Genomic DNA, 23689 nt, shown 5'->3' with positions numbered 1-23689 from the left:
CATGGGTTTCTCAAGTTTGGCTAGGGTGGGTGCCCTCTCTCCCACATAAATAACCCCATCTCTGTATGGTACACATGTGCTCTACAAGTACCATTGGTATAGCATGTATATAATGGGTGCTGGCGACCAAAGTACTTTACAACCTGTATGGGTCAACTAAGGACAACCAAGTGTCTAAGTAATGACAGAGCTTTAAATTGTTAACCTGTTATTGCTGGCCTAATCATCTAGGACCAGTGCCTATGACAGTGGGGTCAGTGAAAAACGCAAGGAATGGTTTAAAATATGAGTAAAGTAAAAAATTGCCCAGGAACCCCTCTTTCCAAGAGGCCCCATGGGAAAGTGATTTTTCTCTATAGCTCATCTCTGCCTATTTCTCTACTTCAACCTCTCTCTTTCTCTCTGTCTACCTTCACCTCTAACTCTCTCTCTCTATACTAAGTGTTATCTTAAGGATTTTTGTGACCTGGACAAGACCTATTTCAGTGGGGCCAGGGTCTGTAAGCCTAACGTATAATCCAATATTGTTTGGCATCATGCATCCTTGAAATAGCAGAAAATAAATAATGAAATATAAAGTTGTTCGAAACAGGGGGACGCAAAATATGCCTTGCCTGGGGCTCCAAAACCCCTTAAGATGACATTGGAAAAACCTGGAGTTGTGTTTGACCAACAAAGTTCTTGCTTTTTATGCCCAGCTGTTAAAAGGTCTGGGTTGCAGGTAGAAAACTTAAAATTCAGCATAAAGTGTTATCTTACCTTACCCCCACAATGCAGAATACTAGAGGCCTGTGTATTACCACACTTGCAATGTTGTAATGACATATTTGGTGCAACCCCCATAAACTCCAAGATTGCAGATTCTCGGGAACAGGCTGCTGTGCGGCCTCCGCGCATCTGATCCTGTCTCTGTAGTCATTTCAGTAAAGCAATAGGGGCAGTTCAAGGCGACTTGGATTGAGCAGAGAGCCTAATACCATCTACACGTATGTTTGAGGAAGCTCTATTAGATCGTCAGTAGTGTAACAAAAAAATGGTGGAACCCCCTGCAGAATCATGATGGAGGAACCCCTTAGACTCCCATACCTCATAGATACTGATAGACCGTGTGCTGAATATGGGCCCCTGACGGGGGCCCCATGCCTGCAGCACTGTGGCTTGCATTATGCCCCTGAAGATTGGAAGATCAATGTCTACTTAGAGTTGTTCGTTTTAAAGAGGCCTAGCGCTGCAAAGATCTTTCATAGTTTTGATTTCCCAGCTCGGATTCACTTCCATTGGATCACCACCCGCTTTCAAATTTTGGACAATTTTGTAAGAGTTTAAATGCTTCTCTTTTTAGCGGATTTTCATTTTTCCTTAATCAGTCAGCTTTTTGGTCCTACGGGCATACCTGTGCTTAAAAATAAAGAAATGACTTGTGGCATATGCAGGAGCCCACTAAGCTACATAAGGACTACAAAAGGATACAGAGGCAACTGGAAAAAAGGTCTTACACCTGGCAAAAGTGTTCCCTGTTGAAGAAACATCCTGCCTAATTTGACACACTGAAGAGAATAAGGAAAACACACAAGTGGAGGATTTAAACCATTTCTATGTAGTGCATAAAGCTTCTCCATCAATTCCTCAGTGTAGCACACCCCATCAGCACAGAGAAAAGATGAATAAGGGGAGTTGGAACATAGAGGTTCTGGAAAACAGGAATTCATTAAATGCATTTCAGCTGCTTGAAAGCATGCAAACATAATTTACACAGTGGTATGATAAATACTTGTGAGTCTGCAGAACAAGTATGAAGCTTCAATAGTCGCCAACATACACATAAGGATTCTACTTACAGGTGAGCATGTGTAACTTTCCTTTATGGCAGCTAAAAAAGAGAAATGTGTCTCTTTCAAACGCTAACAAAATAATGATGGGACTAGACTTACAGCGTGGTACAATGTTTTTTTGTGTTACTAAAATATGTCAAAGGGAATCTGACCTGGAAGTACTTCTGACATGGATCACGAGGCGTCGGCAATGAAGCAGGGAAAAGGTTAGAATTTGAAATCTGAAAAAAGGGATCATTTCATAAATTAAAACAAAGAAAAACAAGTTTTGGCATAGGTCACAAATAATAATTGCATAACATAAAGGTATGCTTAAAGAAAGGAAATAAAAAGGAAAAATGGTGCAAAAGAGGGAAAATAATAATGGGTCATGCAACATGGCAATGAGCAGAGCGGATGCAATTATGGAAACTGTTGCAGCAATGGTTTGAAGGGAAAGGAAGAGGCACAATGTGCTTTTGCCAGAAAACACACTGGATAGCAAGCCTGATATAAAAGAATTCACCTGATTTCATAAAACTCAATAAAAAAAGAGTAGATCTCTATGGTGAACTTCCAACATATATATATTTTAACTTTGCAACCAAGTCTAAAACTTCTATGAGCCTTCACAGTCACCATGACAGCGTTCAAAACCTGGTGCACTCACTTCAGAACTCAGTGGCGTCCAAAATGAGTAATATCACAACTTCCATGATCACATCACACTTCTCAACAACAGCCTCTTGCCTTTTGACTTGCAGGATGCTGAACAATCTATTCCGCCATTCCTAGCGGTCAATAAAGCCTCCTGTAGACCTAGGGCTACACTCCCCTCTTGATTTATAGACAGCGACCACTGGTTCAGACCCACCCCTTTGCACCTTTAACAAGTGACAGTGGTGTTAACTAGTGCTAAAGACGCGCTTTTTGACTTCAAATCAGCAGAGAAGTACCACACAACCTTACAAATTATTTTCTGTTTAACATCCTCGGCAAGAAAGATACCTATCCAGGGGCGTGGGCTGACACTGATGGCATAACACGCAGGTCGATCGACTCCCAGCAGGCTCGCGCCATCCAACATCCTCCAGGCAGAAACTAGTGTCCAGCTCTACATGGACTAAGAGAGGGAGCTAGCAGGACTAAGCTGATGCAGGAGACGCAGTTCTGGTTCTCCACCCAGAGCTGTTATTGGCCTTTGCAGCTAAGCACGGGTCTGGGCGCGAGAGCTAATTCAAGGTGGCAGCCACCGTGAACTGGTGAGCAGCGAATAAGCAGAGCTTCTATGGGCATCTTGAGAACGGTAACTAGCAAAGGAATGAACATTACAGGTGTCCGGAACCCTCCCCCAGTGCCTGTGAGGGAATCCGGGGTAAGCATATTGAGCTGGGGAGCGGATTTGCTCTACTATAGTGACTAGGACTGGTGGGACAAACAAGGTAAGTGGTGGCTACCATGAAGTCAGGACTGTGAATACTGTGGCCCAGCTGGAGCCTGGATGCGTTTCCTGCTGTTACTTGAGCTCTAGGTCCCCATGCTCTGCATACCTGTCGTACCGGATGGAAGTTCTATGCGTACAGGGGTGGCTGCTTAAGGCTGAAAGGAGCGGAAAACTGGTGCAGGGGAGAAAAAAAATTACCATGAGAGTCCTCCCCTCCTGTGAAGGTGAAGTGTGAGGCCTTGAAAAAGAGGCTACATAATCAATATCTCTGCCTGTATTGAGAGAGGTAGGTTTGTGAAGGAGAGGATAACACGTAACATATGTACCCCACTGTGCCTGGCCAGGAAGAGGGTACCTTAGACTGAGGAATAGTCGCCCCTCTGCAGCCAGTACAAAACTGGAAGGGAGAAGTGGCAGATGGTCCAACAGGGCCTAGATTAGGCGGTTTCCTTCTACTGGTGAAAACTATGACCCCAGCACAGCGATTTGGAGTCCTGCAAATGGACAGTAGGTACAGGTGCTACTGGCAAGGTGAGGTTAGATGGACTTGAGACGGGGGATGGTTTACCGAACTGCTTGCTAAGACCCGATAACTTGACCGTTATAATTTAGCCTAGTATCACAGGTATGCATGTTTTTGCTCAAATTTTTTTTTTAAAAGGCTTAAAGAACCTTTGGTTAAGTGGTGCAATTTCCACAGTGATGGGGAGACAACACATGGAAGGCAATGGAGGTGCATAATATAACACAGAAGGAAATGGCTGCAAGAGAATCAGCCACATGTCCCCCACTTTCGAGATGCCCATCATGTCCCACCTGTCAAACCCAGGGCATTTGCTGAGCCGACCCAGCATGTATGGTTCCCAGAGTGGTGTGGCTTTTGTAAGCTTATTATGCCAGCCCCATTTCCTATTTACTCCATGCCAGACCTCCACTGTGCGTGCAGTGGGTCCCGTGAGGTTAAACTTGCGGGGGTTTGTGTAAAGTGCCCTATTGTATCCCCCCCGTCCCAAGAGCCATCGGTCCATACGAAAATTTGGGTCATCGTATTACCCATGTACCCATTTGTTGATTGCAACCAGTTGGGACGCTTGATAATAAAGCCGCATGTCGGGCAGTGCAATACGCCCATCATACCATCCCATCATCAGTTTTCTCATGGCTATGCGTGGGGCCCGACCATCCCACAGCAGCCCTCGCACCACGCTGTCAATACTGGCAAAATAGGTGTCAGGAATCACATTAGGTGTGTTCTGCAATACATAGAGGAAACGTGGCAGTGCACTAGAAGAACTCTTGAACATTAAATGGACTCTATGTTCGTGGATAATGGACTACTGCGAGATGATCAATGCAGGATGGCAGAGCAGATTAGTAAAACTGAACGGGAGAGGTCCAATATCAAAACTGTCACAGAGGACCTGCAGAGGCAACTGAAAAATGACAGAGAGAGTATTTTTCCTGGAATACAGAACTGAAAACACAGAAGGGCACACCAGAAAGAAAAAAATCAGGATAGTGTGCCCCCCAGAATTAACTGGAAATGTATGGTTACCAGTTTAGAGTACCTGATTGAGGCAAGTGGTAGCCCTGAGGGACTGACGTCCCTTTTGGCACTAGAGCGAACTGACAAGAACCTGGCAAAACCCCTTCCGTCTAGACTTCTCCACTATAGGGACCAAGAAAACCTATTGCAACAAGCACCATACCAAGGTGAGATTACTGTCGAAATCTGAATCTGATGATACTCCAGGGCTTCACAGATAAGGTACAACTACACAGCGCATCCTTAATCGCAGTTAAGAGACCACTGCGCACTAAGTGGGTAAAATATGCTATGCTGCTTCAGGAAAAACTGAAAACGATAACTGACAGGAGCGAAGTTCTTTGCAGACCCTGCTGAGTTGGGGGAGTGGATGGAGAGTCAATTAAATCGTACAAAGACAGAATGGGCTGACTAGGACACCAGTCACTGCAGGGAGGATGGAGGAACATCTCTGGAGTGTGACAAGGTCGTCCTTCGAGAGATCAAATCCTTAATGGAAGAGAACATGCAGTTGCTGCTGCTGCCATACTCTGAAGTGAATCCCCAATTGGAGGTTTGCTTGGTGATGGCCAAGGATTCAGAACGGATACTAGCCACGGGACGGTTTATAGTGCGCTGGACTCAAAGAAAAATGAGCAGGTCCAGAGTCACACCAAGAACAGCAGATTATATTGTTTAGTAGATGCCCACAGTATATGATCTTAGTCTGCTGCTGCTGGTCTCTCTCCACTTTACACTCCAAAAGCAGAAAAGGATCAGAGGTGAAGGGGGCTAGCTGTGGTACATACAATAAATACACAAATCAGTTGGATGGTTTAGCTCATTAGTGAACTAATATTTGGCAGTACTGAAAGGGATGGCAAACTGGAGAGTCATGGGGTCAGGTTGCCTACCAGTATAAATGAATGAATTAAACATTTATTGCACAGTTACTTAAAACCATTTGCAGTATAACTTACATCAATGAGATTAAAACAAAAACATGATTTCTTAAAATCCTTCACAGTGCATCTAAATTTAAAAAGAGTTCACATGAGATTCTAACCGATTTCAATTCTGAGGAAAATACTATTTGTGTTAAAAAGAAAAGAGCTATATAAACCACATTGTGACAGAGTTCGATGTATCGATTTTAAAATGTGCCATAATCAAATCAGCAGCAAGTCTGTTTTCTTGGAAATGGCTTGCTACAGCTCAAGACTCCTCCAGTGTTGTCAGGACCTTCTTTTTCAGTAAGTCTGGTACGTAGCTCGTCCAGTAGAATTTTACTTCAGCATACATCTAACGGTTAGCCCCAAAAGCTAGTGGAAGTGTATCAAAGAGAGACAGACCTGTGCCCCCCTCAGTCTACTGGAGAGGCATTGGTGATTCCATTATTCAAGTCAGGCAATTGTGTCTGCACAAAGGCCATTATCAAATCTTAATGTAGATTGTAAAATCTTAAGTAAACTACTTGCTGTGAGGTTTTCTAACTTATATGCAGGGTCTTATACATCCTGATCAGAATGGGTTATCCCAGGAAGAAATACAGCAATCGAAATACTAGACTACCCCTCAGACACGAACCTTGATGCCTTAATTGCAAGAATAGATAGTGAAAGAGCGTTCAACACTCTGGAATAGCTATAACTATTTGCTTTTCTAGATAAAATGGGGTTGAGACAAGGATTTGGTGAATGGGAAAGACTCCTTTATACCACACCCGCTGCATGTGTGAAAACTAGTTGTCATTTCGGATTCATATGTGGTAGAAAGTGAGACGAGGCAGAGTGCCCATTGTCCCCGCTGCTTTGTGACCTAGTGGTAGAACCACTAGCATGTAAGGTGAGACAGGGGAATATTTATTATGGAGTAATAACTCAAGACACGCCAACCTATATATCCTAATCTGCAGATGGTATGGTATTATTCCTTAAGGATAAGCAGCCAGATCCGTGAAAGGCCATTCAGGCCTTTAACACATATCAACTGTCAGGGCTATGAATTAAATTGGCATAAATCAAGCGTGCTTCATGTGTGGAAACCACAAGAAGGGGAAATAGCAGTACAATTGGGTGATTGCACTACATGGGAATTGACGTCAAAAAGGTGTTAGGGGATATATATACACAAACATATATATACATATATATATACATACATATATACACACATATACACATACATATATACCATATACATATATACATACATATATATACATACATTGCTTTTAATAGTCAAAATTGCATCTCACCTACTAAAGGAATGATGGAACTCGCATTCAGGGAACTGCGATTCCCACAAGGCACTCAAATTAGTCTGCATCAGCTAAGCCCACTGGGGGCAAAAATGGAAATAAAAGACGCCTGAATGAAATGAATGTGAGCCCGTGATGCCGTTTTTGTTTCAACAGAGCCCAGGAAGAAGAGGCACATTGCTTCGAAACGTGTCGGCGAAAAATGCTGGGGGACCCAAGTGCAGGATGCATGGAAAGGCTGGAAGCGGGAATGATGTAGAGTGCCTTTCAATGCTTACAGGCACATTGTTTGAAAGATAATCACGGCGGCCACTGCCATGGAATGAGCACCATCTTTGATCGTAAGAGGCTGTGGACTGAACTTTCAAATTCCGCGTGGCACATCGTTCCATATGCACAATTAACCAGTACTTTGGCACCGCATCCTACTAAGGATTGTTAATTGCTTTTAATAGTCAAAATTGCATCGCACCTACTAAAGGAATGATCAAACTCGCATTCAGGGAACTGCGATTCCCACAAGGCACTAAAATTAGTCTGCATCAGCTAAGCCCAATGGGGGCAACAATGGAAATAAAAGACGCCTGAATAAAATGAATGTGAGCCCGTGATGCTGTTTTTGTTTCAGCAGAGCCCAGGAAGAAGAGGCACATTGCCTCGAAACGCGTCGGCGAAAAATGCTGGAGGAGCCAAGTGCAGGATGCATGGAAAGGCTGGAAGCGGGAATGATGTCGAGTGCCTTTCAATGCTTACGGGCACTTTGTTTGAAAAAAATTGATGAAAATAGATAAATGTTCCATAAGTCCCCCCTGAGAAGCGACAATTGGTCTCCCCGGCATTTTTTCACTGTCTTTATGTATCTTTGGAATATGATAAAAAGTAGGTACCACTGGGTTTAAACATCGGAGGAATAGATATTCTTCCATGTCAAGCATGGATTTATCAAACCATAACTTAATCAGCTCATGATATCTTTGTATGCTGTCAAGGTAAACATCTTTAGAAATCTGAATAATGTGAAGGACTTCATTTCAGGAACCGTAGCCGATACACGGCATAATTGATGAATTAATTTGATCCCGTGAAAACTGTGTGTCATAGATTCCAATTTTGATTCATGAAATTGACACGTTTTCTAATAAGATTACTTATTATGCAGTCTTGACAACTTAGCAATGTTTAAAATTGTTGCTTTTGTCACAGGGATTTGATTTTGGGTTATACACTCCAATATGGCGCCTGAATATGTAATTTCAGTGGTCCTTCTATTATTTTTACTTTTGCTTTCAATGAGGAATGCATCATGTGACCTGATACATAGATTTTAAAAGTTTGCCGCATTTCGGCGCGTAACTTGTAAACATTTGACTAAGGCGTTAGCCGAAAAGCTTCATGTGGATTGGGAAGCGAATGAATTAAAAGCAACTTTGAAAAAGGCAAAGACCCCTGGGAGTGCTTTCTCTACTGTAGAGGAGAAGAGAATGAGCGCGTGTGTGTGTATATATATATATACACACACGTTTCACCAAGTACTGCCAGTACCAATGCACTCTTAACAGGAACAAATAACCGCTTCAGAGTTCATCAATCACAGGAATTTTATTTTCAAAGCCACAGCCAGAAAAAATACCCTACGCGTTTCGGCGAAAGTTGCCTTGATCACGGGTAAACTAAATCAAAATACACACACATTTAAGACTCATCATCACATGTTACGTGCAACGTAACAAACAAAAACAGCAGACTATCAACTCAAAGTTTATACCACAAACGTGGAGGCCATCTTAACACAGTGTTGTCATACAATAATGATTTGTTGAAAGTAACCTCGTCCACTCGCATTGAAATATAGCCGAGTGTGCACACAAACTTCAAATATGTGTAATTTTTTTTAATTTTCGTGTAATTTTTAATGATTTTTTGACGGTTATTATAACTCTCCCCTCTCAACATACAACCTTGTCTCTTATATTTATTATTTATAAAGAGTAAGTGTGTTGTCAACCAAAACTTGACGATATAAACTATAAAGTATAAAGTGCCTTGATCATTAGATTGTCTCTTGCCCAAGTCAAAATCAGGTCCCCTGAGTGATCCCATAATTATACATAATGTATTATCACCCAAACCTTGAAACATAAAACACATTAGTTGTTAGGTTGTCTTATTGCCTAGCTCGGGCTCAAATCCTCCAGATAACTCAATAATTGCATGCAACAACCCCAGTGGGTTTGGACAAACTCAAGGCTCTATGGTATATCAAGTACTGAACTGAGGACAAGGTAAGTGTTCACAAATATTCTGACATCATCAAAAATTATAAACTTATGACATTGGTTGAACAAACTGTGATTCGGTCCAAGTGGACAAACGTATAGAGGCTGTGGATGAGAAACTGGTTTCCAAGCTTTTTCGTAAATCCACTGCAAGGAAAACTCTGTTATATGCGGACAGTGGACACCCTAAAACTTTGATCCGAAGTATTCCTTACGGAGAATTCCTCCGAGCCCGGAGAAACTGCAGTGTGGAATCAGATTTTATCACAGAGAGTGAATGCATGACCCAAAGATTTCTGGAGAGAGGGTACACCCCTAGTACTATCAAAGAGGCATTTACGAAGGCGAGTAAATTTACGCAAAGTGAGTTATTGATACCCAAAGTAAAGATGGAGGAAGAAAACAGGGATGGGGTTATAAGATTTGTAACTACCTATCACTCTAACTCGTGGGAAGTGCGTAAATGTTTGAATCAACATTGGAAAATCTTGTCTACAGAACCCAACTTAAAGACAAGATAGGGTTCTCGCCTTATATCACCTACAGGAAATAAGATTCCCTAAGAGACAGATTATGTAAGAATGAGGTAACAGGTATGACTAGTCCTCATATTGGCATAGAGGGATTTTTTACGTGCATGTCTTGCAAAGCATGCAAGTTCAGCACTAATGTCCAAAAAGTATATTACCCTGTCAGTGACATAGAAAGGAATATAGGGAAACATCTCTCGTGTATGTCTGACCATTGTGTCTATGTTTTGGTTTGCCCTTGTGCTAAGAAGTATGTGGGTAGCACGATGTTTACGGCCAAGAAACGTGTCTCGGAACATCTAAGGGCAATCCAGAACAGAGACAAATTGTCACCAGTTGCTAGACATTTTGAAGAATTTCACAAAAGTAATCGTAATTTATTGAGATCTTTTGTGATCAACAGGGTGGAGGCAACAAAAAGAGGAGGGGACAGGATACGCAGACTCCACTGTCATGATTCGAAACACCGCCCCGCACGGGAGCGGCGCGGGAACACCAACATCCAGAATTCCAGGCGCCGGCCGGCATCACGTGATCTCCGGAAGCACACTTAACGCGGCTCCTCCCAGGAGGCGGGGCCAATGATTCCTTTCCTCGAGCCTGAGCGTTCGAACTCGGACGCTATCTTGGCTTCCTGTTTTGTCATCGTTTCCAGAGTGCCTTCGTTTCCTGATTGCTAGGAGATCCAGGTAACGTCCCTAGTTCTACCAGGGTGTGCTACGCCTCGTGGCACTCCTCCTCCGCTGGCTCCGCCAGCCACGCCGAAAACATTCTCCGCTCGGCTATCTGCTCAGTATCCAAGCTGAGAACAAGCCGTCCAGAGAACGCCTTAGTCTTGCTGGTGCAAAACCCCGCTGCGCTCCTCCGCCCCAGGATTCCGGGCGTGACGTTGAAGCGCAGGGTTTCCGCACCGCCTTCCCTTCAGGTTCCGTCGTCTTCGATACGGGAGAACCCAGCTCCGGCTCCTAGCGCTCCTCCGCCCAAGAATTGAGGGCGTGACGTAGCAGCGCCAGGAACCTTCATCGTTTGACCTTGAACTTCTCCGTAAAGGAACGGAAGAAGTTTAGAACCCTCCGAGCGCTCCTCAGCCTTTACAAACTCCGAAAGGCTTTGAGTGGTAGCGCCTACCCCAGGTAAACCTTCACCCCTTCGAGACACTGGGCTCTTCGTCTCCGCTACCCGTGAAGTAACGCAGTAGCCTCCTGCCCAAGCCCACTCACGGGACTTAAGTGGTTCTGGTGAGGCACGGACAGACCTCACGCCAGAAGGACAGAATCCCAGGTGAGCAGCAATCGCAGGCACAGGGTGGGAGCTGAGCGCTGGGGGAACCGCCTTGGAGTAATCTGTCCTCTCTCTCTTTTCAGGTCTCCATCCCCGCGGTCCCTACCCTTCCTTCCCTCACCCACCTGTCTCCCAAGTCCGAGGGTGTTATACATACGCCGGACTGGGGACGGATGGGAGGTGGACCCATAACTAGCATCATCGTCATCCCGAGGAGAGGATCCCAGGGCAGCAAAACATCCACCAACTAGAGTCTAGATATATCCTTGATCTGAATACTAAGATTCCTGAGGGTCTAAACTCTGAAGAGGAAATGTCATGGCATCTAGGGGAATAGCTGTATTCAAGTCCTATCTCAGAACATGCACTGTTGGTGGTCCTCACATTTACAGTTGGAGAATTCCACTTTTGAGACTTCGTGGGGTGCAACTTAAGTTTTTCAAACTTAATACGTTTTTAAGCATGTAAAATATGTTTCTTTTCTAAATGTGGTAATGATCTTATTCATTATAAATTTCTATGTGACTAGGTGATGTAACCATCCATTGTAATGTATTATTTAGATATTAGCTATGTCTTGAGGTTTTATCACATTATGGCAGACTTAATTATAGGATAGAACTTAGTCGTCCTTTTTCTTGTGTGTATATCTTTAAATGATTTTTTCATTTGTATGATTTCTCCCCTCCCTTTTATTTCAGTCTCTATTCAGGAGTCGTGAGGAGTGAGGAAGTTATGGTTATCATGTCCTAACTTTGGAAATTACGAATTGTCCACTTGGACCGAATCACAGTTTGTTCAACCAATGTCTTAAGTTTATAATTTTTGATGATGTCAGAATATTTGTGAACACTTACCTTGTCCTCAGTTCAGTACTTGATATACTATAGAGCCTTGAGTTTGTCCAAACCCACTGGGGTTGTTGCATGCAATTATTGAGTTATCTGTAGGATTTGAGCCCGAGCTAGGCAATAAGACAACCTAACAACTAATGTTTTTTATGTTTCAAGGTTTGGGTGATAATACATTATGTATAATTATAGGATCACTCAGGGTACCTGATTTTGACTTGGGCAAGAGACAATCTAATGATCAAGGCACTTTATACTTTATAGTTTATATCGTCAAGTTTTGGTTGACAACACACTTACTCTTTATAAATAATAAATATAAGAGACGAGGTTGTATGTTGAGAGGGGAGAGTTATAATAACCGTCAAAAAAATCATTAAAAATTACACGAAAATTACAAAAATTACACATATTTGAAGTTTGTGTGCACACTCGGCTATATTCAATGCGAGTGGATGAGGTTAGTTTCAACAAAACTTTATTGTATGACAACACTGTGTTAAGATGGCCGCCACGTTTGTGGTATAAACTTTGAGTTGATAGTCTGCTGTTTATGTTTGTTACGTTGCACGTAACATGTGACGATGAGTCTTAAATGTGTGTGTATTTTGATTTAGTTTACCCGTGATCAAGGCAACTTTCGCCGAAACGCGTAGGGTATTTTTTCTGGCTGTGGCTTTGAAAATAAAATTCCTGTGATTGATGAACTCTGAAGCGGTTATTTGTTCCTGTTAAGAGTGCATTGGTACTGGCAGTACTTGGTGAAACGTATACAATTGATTGGGCAGCCTCGGACCCAAGTTTGCACCCACGCATTAAGTGTCCCGGCATTTTCAAGGAAGTGAAAAGATATATATGTATGTATATATACATATATATATATATATACACACACATATATATATATATATATATATATATATATATATAAAATTCACTGAAAAAACCATAGGTTTCACACACGTTATAGTTAGGAATTAGCATTTAAAAAACCTTGCAAATTCACTTAAAAAACCATAGGTTTCACACAAGTTATAGTTAGCTGTACATCTCACTCGTAAAAAACCAATGAAATTCCACGTTATAGTTAGATCAGGTAACTATAACTTGCGCGACCGCAATCCACAATGTGTCATTTGAGATGTCATCATTGATGTGATGAGTGATGTCACTGACCATGTCATGAGTGATGTAATATGTGACGTCATCAGCAGTGGATTGCGGTCGCGCAAGTTATAGTTACCTGATCTAACTATAACGTGGAATTTCATTGGTTTTTTACGAGAGAAATGTACAGCTAACTATAACTTGTGTGAAACCTATGGTTTTTTAAGTGAATTTGCAAGGTTTTTTAAATGCTAATTCCTAACTATAACGTGTGTGAAACCTATGGTTTTTTCAGTGAATTTGTACGGTTTTTTAAATGCTAGGTTATCTATTTATTGTTAATATTTGCGCGCACGGTGCACTTCGCGCACCGTGCGCGCGCTGTGGGCACTCGGTGCGCTTCGCGCACCGAGCGCCCATCTTGCGCATATCGTACCATGCACGCCACGCCATTTTTTACAAAATATCAATAGTTTTTTTCTCCCTTGGGGGTCCTTAGATCTATATATTAAATGTGATTGTTAATTTTTTTTTTTTTTTTTTTTTTTACGGTACGCGTACGGTAAGCTTACCGTACGCGCACTCCGCGATTTTTTTAAAAAATTCTTAAATTTATTTTTCATACTTTCTGGTCCTTTGTGAACCCCCTGACGAACGCTAGGGGGTCTGCAACTCTCTTTGTTGCCCCCTTTTCATGTTATCAACCTTTGTTGTTCAGTGCGAGAGACAGAAAATGGCGGCCGATACTTCCTGGTTTCGACCGATTCGAATGTTTACTTTGATCTAACAACCAATCAGAATCGCGCACGTCACCGTACGCGTACGGTAAGCTTACCGTAAGCGCACGGAGCGCGCTTCCAGATATATATATTGATTTAAATGCTATTTTCTCAGAAACTACTGAACAGATTTACACCAGACCTACAAAAGGCACTTCCTTGACCTGCGGACTACCTCTCTGCCAAATTACAAGTAATTCTGTTCAGCCGTTCGGGCTGTAGCTGTGTCTAAAGGTCCTATGGAAAAATGCATGGGGAAAACGCGTTTTGGGACCCCCCTTTTTTCTCAGCCCCCGCTTGACGAATCACCCTGAGACTTTCAGGGTAGGAGCGGAGCGTAGCGCCCCATTAGTTTTGAAAATTTCGCGAGGATTCGTCGACCGGCGCCAAAGTTATTCCAAATAGAATGTTGCGGATTTCCTATGGAAACAGGGTCCTAACTATAACTATCTACTGGCGACCGCCAGTAGATAATATATATATATATATATATATTCACTGAAAAAACCATAGGTTTCACACACGTTATAGTTCGGAATTAGCATTTAAAAAACCTTGCAAATTCACTTAAAAAAACCATGGGTTTCACACAAGTTATAGTTAGCTGTACATTTCACTCGTAAAAAACCAATGAAATTCCACGTTATAGTTAGATCAGGTAACTATAACTTGCGCGACCGCAATCCACTGCTGATGACGTCACATATTACATCACTCATGACATGGTCAGTGACATCACTCATCACATCAATGATGACATCTCAAATGACACATTGTGGATTGCGGTCGCGCAAGTTATAGTTACCTGATCTAACTATAACGTGGAATTTCATTGTTTTTTTACGAGTGAAATGTACAGCTAACTATAACTTGTGTGAAACCTATGGTTTTTTAAGTGAATTTGCAAGGTTTTTTAAATGCTAATTCCTAACTAGAACGTGTGTGAAACCTATGGTTTTTTCAGTGAATTTGTACGTTTTTTTTAAATGCTAAGTTATCTATTTATTGTTAATTTTTGCGCGCTCGGTGCGCTTCGCGCACCGAGCGTCCACCTTGCGCATTTCGTACCGTGCATGCCACGCCATTTTTTACAAAATATCAATTGTTTTTTTCTCCCTTGGGGGTCCTTAGATTTATATATTAAATGTGATTGTTAATTTTTTATTTTATTAACCGTACGCGTACGGTAAGCTTACCGTACGCGCACTCCGCGATTTTTTTAAAAAATTATTAAATTTATTTTTCATACTTTCTGGTCCTTTGTGAACCCCCTGACGAACGCTAGGGGATCTGCAACTCTCTTCGTTGCCCCCTTTTCATGTTATCAACCTTTGTTGTTCAGTGCGAGAGACAGAAAATGGCGGCTGATACTTCCTGGTTTCGACCCGACTTTCAGGGTAGGAGCGGAGCGTAGCGCCCCATTAGTTTTGAAAATTTCGCAAGGATTCGTCGACCGGCGCCAAAGTTATTCCAAATAGAATGTTGCAGATTTCCTATGGAAACAGGGTCCTAACTATAACTATCTACTGGCGACCGCCAGTAGATTATTTATATATATATATATATATATATATATATATATATATATATATATATATATATCTTCCGATCTCGATGACTGCCGATTGCTAAAATGTTTGTTCTGTCCGGCTCTCTGTATTACTACACTACTCTGCCAATAAGGATACTCAGGGGTTGAGTGAGGGGGCTTGCTGCACCTGACTGTGAGACATATTACTTACCTGCTGAGTTGCAGTGGGTAACTAGGGAACTGCCAACACAGACATGCCTTGTTACTGGTGCAAGATGGACCACCCAACTCATGCTAGGGTCAACAGAAGAAATTCGGAAATAAAGGGCCTCTTAAAAGTGATAAAATATAGATGGACCAGAAGTTTGCAAAAAACAAGAACACTAGTCCCCTAGACAGCCTATAAACCGAACATCCCATTACATTACATTGCCTGCTTGCCCTGTCCTACAAGGGAATTTGGGTAAGCTTGCGTACACAGGTAGATCATGGGTTGACAGAATTAGAGCCCTATTTAGGGATAGGGCACTCCTGGAGTATGAAGAGTTGATGAATGATTCTGATCTGCCTGTGGGATATTTTCTGTTGTATAGTTCTGTAATAGCGGCACTGAAAGACACATGGAGGGACCAGTGAACTTCCTGTGCACCTGGGGCCCCATACAATATATGCCACCTCAGGCAGTTGTAGGGCCATAACTCTATTATATCACATGCTGATGAACCACATTAATGTATACTTGGATGCACTCAGGGATAATTGGGCGGCAGACCTGAATATACCAATTAAGGAATAAGACTGTGTGTAGGTATTGGAGGATGCCCCAAAATCTCCAGCGATATATGCTGGAAACGGAGTCATTTTAACCATTTTTATGGGGCCCTACCTTATCCAGAGTAGAATTAATAAATGCCTTCGAGGCGCATTAGCTAAACGCCCTAGATGTGGGGAAATAGGCACTCTAATCTAATGGCTTGGACATTGGTCGGAGATTAATAATCTTATTAATGAGGTAACGGATAGAAACATAACCTCTCCTGAGATGTGTCTAGTGGGATTAGAGACAAGATCCTGAAATGGAATACGGCAGTGAGATCTAGGTATGAAGGCAGGAAAAGGGAATGACCTTCGCACCTGGCCAACCTAAGTATCTTGCTTCTTTAGAGAGGCCAAAAGGGGACAGGGTAAATTGGAGTTTGCCAGAGCATGGGACATAATACTTCCAAAGTGGGAGATGACAGTGGCCCAGAAGGAGCTACTTAGCCCCAGAATCCCCCCACACTTGGTTAATGTTTGCTTTTTAGTAATTTGCTTAGTTGAGGCTGTGTAGGGTGGGTTCCTATTGACATTGAAGGGTCCCTGGCTCCTTCCCTTCTCCTCATATTTTTATATGCTGGGTGCTAAGAATATACTTTTTTTCATTTGGGAGCTTCTTTAAGGTAGATAGGTTAATAGATGTGGAACTGAAGAACCAAAAGTATGCCTAAGCAAGAGAATATCTGTGTGTTCTAACAAATGTTATAAATGAAAATTACTTAGTAAACCTATTCAGGAAAGAAAGCTTAGTTTGGTAAAAGGTGGGACATCGGGCCAAGTCAAGCAGATCACCACTGAGTGGTATTATGAGAAACAATTATAAGATAATTTTCTTCTGTAAACCCCTGCCGGAAAGTTGTTTTTTGAGGTAAAAAAAAGAGAAAAGAAACTAAAAACACAGATTAACTCACTAAAACTCTTCCACTACCAATAAAACAAACTTTAACCATGAATACACATTTAAACAATAAAACGTCCCCACTTAGCCAAATCCATATTTGAATGAAGTGATGGAGTTGAAATTGGGACGGGGTCCATCCTGGATGATGTAGAAACCACAGGGAACCACAGCTCATTTATCTTCTCTTGTATTTCTGAGCCTGACAAATGTGTCAGGCACATTAACCAGACTGGTTCCAAGTCATGGCAGGCATTTCAGTAACAGTAGGTTAAATCATTCTAGCAGAACTTCTCCTATTGCATTAAAAGATCACCCCCATTCCTTGCTCAATCATATACTTCTCCACCCTCACCACAATCGGCAGGTATCTTAACATCCACTTCTACAGGCATTTTATTGACTCGCCCATATTCAGGAAACTCACAACTTATCACCATTTTGAATCCAAATTCTTGCCCTCTAAATTCCAATTTTATTAGAGGGATGACAACTGGGTAGGACATCTTGAAGCTGCAAATTTGAAAACTCGTCATTGACAGAAACTGCCTTTTAAAAACATGCAATCTTCTTTCACTTCTCTTGATTCAGTGCATGAATCTTCTAGAACTCAGACCAAACAGACACACACGATCATCCACTATGCCCTTCAATTTTCAAGTCATGTATCTATTATAATCCACACTTTTTGTATTGTGTTTTCCTGCTTAGTGTGAGTATGATAAATATGTGAAATGCAAATGTGGCGCAGACACTACACTCCCATCTTGAAAAGTCTCAATTTTTAAATCCGCTCAGCGTTGGCTTTCTCCCCGCGCACTGTACCAAATCAGTTATGCTTGCTGTGCTTGATGACATGCGCAGCAATGGTGATAAAGGTTTAACAGATCTGCTCTGGTCTTGTTGGACCAATCAGCAGCCTTCGATATGGTTGATCACAGGCTATTGATGAATTATGTGGAAGCTACGGCTTAAGTGGTGGTGTCCTTGAGTGAGTTAGATCTTATTTGTACAAGTGCACCCAATCTGTCCATCTGGTTCTCATTTCCAAACTGTGGGTCGCAACCCAATGGTGAGTCGTGAGCCGTGCTTTGGTGGGTCATGAAAGTCCAAGCAAAAAATAAAGATGCCTTGAATTTCTGCATTTATCTAGTCACATTTGCTGGGCTTCAAAGACAGAGGTCAAACGTCAGGCTATTTCTTCTGAGAAATTGCTGCTTTTTAAATTGGTGTTTACAAAGTCTTCACTGTGCAGTCAGATATTGAAAAGCAAAGTGTATTATGTGACAATCTTGCTGGGGTACAGGAAAGGCTGAAGGTAAAAGGAAAGGCTGGTGGGTATCATTTTTGTAACACACAACACAATTTAAATACCTGTAAATGAACTGTGCACATTCATCACTTAGGAAAGCAAAAATTAAGCAAATATTCTGGTCATTCTGAAGTCTGATGGAAAAAAAGATCATAACAGGATCAAAACAAATGAAGACACTTTACTTGGTGATGCACAAATGATATTTATTCACTGAAACCCGATTTCCACACAAACCTTGTGTGCAGTATAGTTTTATCAATGAAACTGGAGGTCTGTGCAAATTTAGTGGCCATTTCAATGGTAAATGTGCTGTTTGCCAAGTGTTGAGATACTTGCAATCAATGCTTGAAAATAATAAAAAGATTTAAAAAAATGAAAATAGGCACTTTGTAAATGACAGTGCGCTACCACACGATGCTTTAGTTACATTTAACAATTACCCGCCTCATGTCCATTAAAGATAAATGTTTGGTGTTCTAAAAACTGGTTCATGGTGCTAAAACGTTTGGAACGCGCTGTGCCAGACCATTAATCTAGGAGTTAACAAAAATGAATTGCAGAATATACAACTACGCTGTTGACCCCCAAATAATACTTAGACTTGATGGTTCCTCTGCCTCTCCAGAAAAATGTACATTTGTCATGTGTTTCATCTAGGAATAGATGTACAGTAAATATTTAAAACTCAGTTCAGAGAAAACTGAAATAGTGTTTTTGAATAATAAAGTTGACAGTTGGATTTAGTTTTACTGGCTTTCAAAAATGGATGACTGAAAAAAAAAAAAAAGTTAAAAGTCTAGGAGGCATCATAGACAGTGAGCACTCCATGGAACAAACCCCAAATAGAAACATTGATCTTAGCGTGTTCTCTTACACCGAGAAAGATTAAAAAGATATCTTTGTTCCTCGTGCAGCATGCTTTAATTACAGTGGTAATGGCCTTAGTCATTTCATGGCTCGATTATACCAATACCATATATATTGGTTTACCGAATATCCAATTTCACAGATTACAGATGGTCCAGAATCAGGCAAGTAGATTGATTTTTAAACTGCCTAAGCTGTTATGTAACCCCCTTGCTGAGGGACCTCCATTGGCTGCCTCTGGAACAAAGAAGCAAATTTAAAGGCTCCCACCCGAACAAGGAATCAAGTTTATAGGATGTTGCATCCTTTTTAAAGCATTTCATGGTGAGGGTCCTCAATTTTTAATAAATAGAATTAAAAATACACTCCAGCTCGGGAATTTGCTCTTCATCATGTGCCAAGCTCTTGTTTTTTTCTTAAATGAGTTTACAGAGCAGCCATGCCCCAGTTAGGACCCAATTTGTGTGGCCAGAAGGGCAGAATACTACACTTGTTCAAGCTTTATTTCGGCCCAAGCCCATAAAAGCACATAAATAAGCAATGATAAAACATTATTAATCATAGTGCACTAAATATATGGTATAAAAGTAAATGAGCCTGAAAACAATATTAAAACTGTTGTGAACAGAGAATAAGTATTCAAAATAAATTCAACATTGAAAATGCACTTTAGATGCGTGTACGCTCATTAATAGAATAACACCGATATTTAGCCATTTAAGGCGCTACATTTGACCCTTGTTATCCACAGAGCCAACAAGTAGTGGGAGAGTGCAAAAAACAACAGTGTACTACAGTCAGTTTTTAATATCCTTAGGGCAGACTTATATTCTCTGATCCCCAAATTCCGAGTGGTAGGATCCAACGATGCCTACTAGTTAAATAGGCTCGGCAGAACAACATTACATGTTCTAGAGACTCCTTAGTGGCCCCACAACCTGGGCACAGCTGCTCATCCACCAGAGGGGATTTAACCCATTTGATAGTGAACGAACAGAGGGGCAGGGTCCATAAAGAAATAGCAGCAATAAGAGCCTCGCTTGGCGGCGAGGGAAATTCGATCTCATCCATAAAATCTTCTCTAGTGAATGAGCCTTTAATTAGGAGGAAGGCATCAGTCAGAGAGCTGTGTCAGGCTTTTGAGTGTATTAAAGACTCTTGATGCTGCCAATATGCGAATTTAATATTGCTCTTAGAGACTGGCCTAGCCTCTCTTGGGGCACTCCACAATGATGATAGCCCCATCTCCCCTAAGGTGGCTTTAATATGCTTAATCCAAGGTATATTACTTGAACCTTGAGCCTTGAGACCCTCGCGGGTATGTAGTGCGCTTTACAAATGCCATGATGGATTGATTGATTGATTGATTGATTGAACCCACCAGCCTAAGTATTTCTTCTAATCTATCTTGGTACGGGCGGAGCTCTGGAGTAGACAAATCCTCCTCCAGAAGAGAATGGGACAGAGACCAACTTTATCTGAAAGGGGTCTTAAACCCAAGTCAATCCTTCATGGCAACGAAGGCGTATTCATAGGGTCACCCAGTAATGTTCGCATCAATCGGTTTTCCACACATTCTAGCGAAGAGACGTTTAGATAGCCCCACAGTTCCGCCTCATAAGTGGCCATCCCCAGGGCTTGATGGTAATAGACCTGTAGTGCTGGCCGTGCAAGTGGAAGAGGTGTGGCGCAGCGGTGGAAGAGGTGTGGCGCAGCAGCCAGGGTGCCTGACTCCAGACCACGGGGTTCATGGTTCGATACCAAGGACAGCAGCGGCAGGTTAGCACAGCACCATGAGACTCTGGGCAATAGCTCGCTTAATCTTCCCGATGGCCCCCAGCGCCAGGATACCTCTCCGGAGGTAGCTGTGCGCTTTACAAATGCTGGTATTTCATGTGCCAGTTGGAACACAGAGGTATGGGTCAGCTTTGTAATACTTCCTACTACTTGCTCTAATATTAATCCGCGCAACATAATGTGTGCCTGTCACCAGCCCTGTTCTGTTAATGTAATGTTAATATCTGCGCTCTCTCCAGGGGTTTTCCTGCCAAAGTCGGATTTGCCCTGGATATGCGACCCGGGTTTATTACCATAAATTTGGTTTTGGCCATGTTTATTTCAAGGCCCCGTGCTATGCAAAAAATTACAAAGTGGTCCAATAATGTTTGGAGGCCCATTGGTGATTTGGAAATGAGGATATGCTATAATGGACTTTTTACTCCAGGTACAACCTTCCTGACACTTCAATTCTCCTGTGTTAGCAGTACTGTTCTTATTGCCTTATATCATACCCTAGAGCACAGACAAGCTAGAACACAGATAATAATCAAGAACATATCTCTCGTGTGTTTAGCACTTTTGAGCAAACCTCAGTTCAAGACACCACAAAGTTAATAAAGCAGTTCAAAACTTTGGTCACTCCACTAGACACATGTCCGGCTTATGAAACAGAAAATTCCCTTACTCACAGCTAATCCTATCATCACTGCAGCTAATAATGCTTGTCAAAGGGCACTGTACCTCCATCAACCCTACCTGGTTGCAAAAAGCAGTGGTAACTCCTCTACTGAAGACATGAATAACTGTTCTAGTAGACTTAAGGAATATCAGACCAATCTCCAATCTTCTCTAGTTTTCTAAAGTTGTAGAGCAACTAGCCATAAAACAGCTACAATCTTTTATTGACATAAATCACGTTTTAAATGACCACAGACAGGTCTCCACCCTTTACATTGCAGTCAGTTACAACTGCCATCATGGACAATCTTTGACTGATTGCGAATGATGGATGCACATGAGTCCTGCTCTTATTAGACCTGTCAGCAACTTTTAACAGTGTCGCTCACAAAAACTTAAGTAATCTAAGATATGGTAATGTTGGAATTGTAAATCTTTCTTAGCCTGGTGTGATTCTTTTTTACGTTCGAGATTCCAGGCTGACTGATAATTCCCTTTTTTGGCCAGGCATTAGCCAAGATCTTTTGCTTTTACTAAACTTATAGGTGTAACATACTTACTTGTTGGGTCTTTCAGTCATCCCTCTTCATCCTCAAGTTTTCTGTGTCATTCACATCTTTCTTCAGACCACTAAAGCATGTAGAATGGGTCAAATGGACCGCCCACTTCGGCCATTGGTTAACTTTGCTATGAGTGATGGGTATTCTGTGCTAGTACAATAAACACATCAGCAAAAAAAGGTATCACCCAACAGTCCCCAGGACTACTTTGGCAATATGCGCTTTTTGAGGCCAAATATTATTTTTGGGTGGAAGCCACTGTGTTTTTGACATTCAGAAGAGCACAACAGTGATGAGGAGCTTCCCCAACAATAACGTTTTGCAAAAACCCTGACAAAACCAAGCTTGCATTGACAAAGCCAACACCAAATCTAATGCTTGCTATTACCCTGGAACCAACGCATGTGTAGGGTCCCACATGGTGCAGCTTGGTCACCCGTTTTTCAATTTCTACCTCCTCCCCATGAATGAAGCAGCACTTTTTTTAATTAGGCAGATGATACTAAGTTAATTATCTAAATATAAAGCACGACAGATAACAGAGAAAATTAGTAAATACTTTGCTGGATATGGATGACTGGTTACTTCCTTTAGTGCAGAAAGTTAAAAGATGAAAAGATTACCCTCACAGCAATTGGTTAAAGGACTAAGCGGAGGCACCTCCTGTAAGCTGCAGCGTTTGACCGTGTAAACTGGACATAGATATAAGTACACAAGGGATCTTTGGTAATGTTACTATTTTCCATTATTTCGAAGACTTCTCGATCAATATTAAAAGTACACAGGTCAGCTTAGCCACAGGAGACGGGAGGGATTGATGACGGCTGTACTGTTGAAAGCAAAAAAGGGACTGTGGGAACGCTTGTTCTCCTGTAGTTTTAGATGGTCAGGTAATCCACAATATAATTTACGACAGCAAAAAACGAATGAAGGACGAAGGATGGCTGGACCAGAGACATCACACCCTTCAACGGATGTGGAGAGTGAAGGGCTCTACCTGTAAAATACCAAAGTTCTTACATAGTACTAGGGACTGGCAGATGAGGGTCAAAAGAAAGAATGTGAGAAAAGTTCCCTGTATGAATTTCCCCTTACAAATTCTGGCATGACCTCTTTAGATGTATTATGCAAGGGAGTATTTTGCTATGGCCATGGTCTGCTTAAATGCCGTCCCTTGTGTCAAAATTCGGAATACGTCATTCTAATTAATGAATATTCAGTTTAATAATTCATGTATCGGTTTTAACAATTTGTTCTGTAACATCTATTCAATCTAAGGAGTATTGCAAGATGCTGCATTCCAAAGTGCATTTTTCTCCCTCCTGCCCCCGTCTCCTTGCCTCTCACCTTCTACCATTTCCCTCTGCCACTCACATCTCGT

The 23689-nt window shown here is 41.8% G+C and overlaps 1 protein-coding gene across 9 annotated transcripts in view; it reads right to left on the bottom strand.

The window, feature by feature from the left end:
* APBB2 (amyloid beta precursor protein binding family B member 2) overlaps positions 1-23689 on the bottom strand; it is a 1135523-nt gene that overhangs the window by 712198 nt on the left and 399636 nt on the right. The window contains exon 4 of one of the 9 annotated variants that reach the window (XM_085642198.1): positions 1985-2053. The exons of the other annotated variants lie outside the window; for them this stretch is intronic. Coding sequence (XP_085498324.1) covers positions 1985-2003 — 19 coding nt within the window. The 5' untranslated portion in view covers positions 2004-2053. The remainder of the gene's footprint in view (positions 1-1984; positions 2054-23689) is intronic. 9 annotated transcript variants of the gene reach the window in all.

Source organism: Triturus cristatus, chromosome 2_2, assembly GCF_964204655.1.
Source record: "Triturus cristatus chromosome 2_2, aTriCri1.1, whole genome shotgun sequence".
Classification (NCBI taxonomy): domain Eukaryota; kingdom Metazoa; phylum Chordata; class Amphibia; order Caudata; family Salamandridae; genus Triturus; species Triturus cristatus.
The sequence above is the reverse complement of the archived record's forward strand: the minus strand, read 5'-3'. Positions and strand labels throughout refer to the sequence as shown.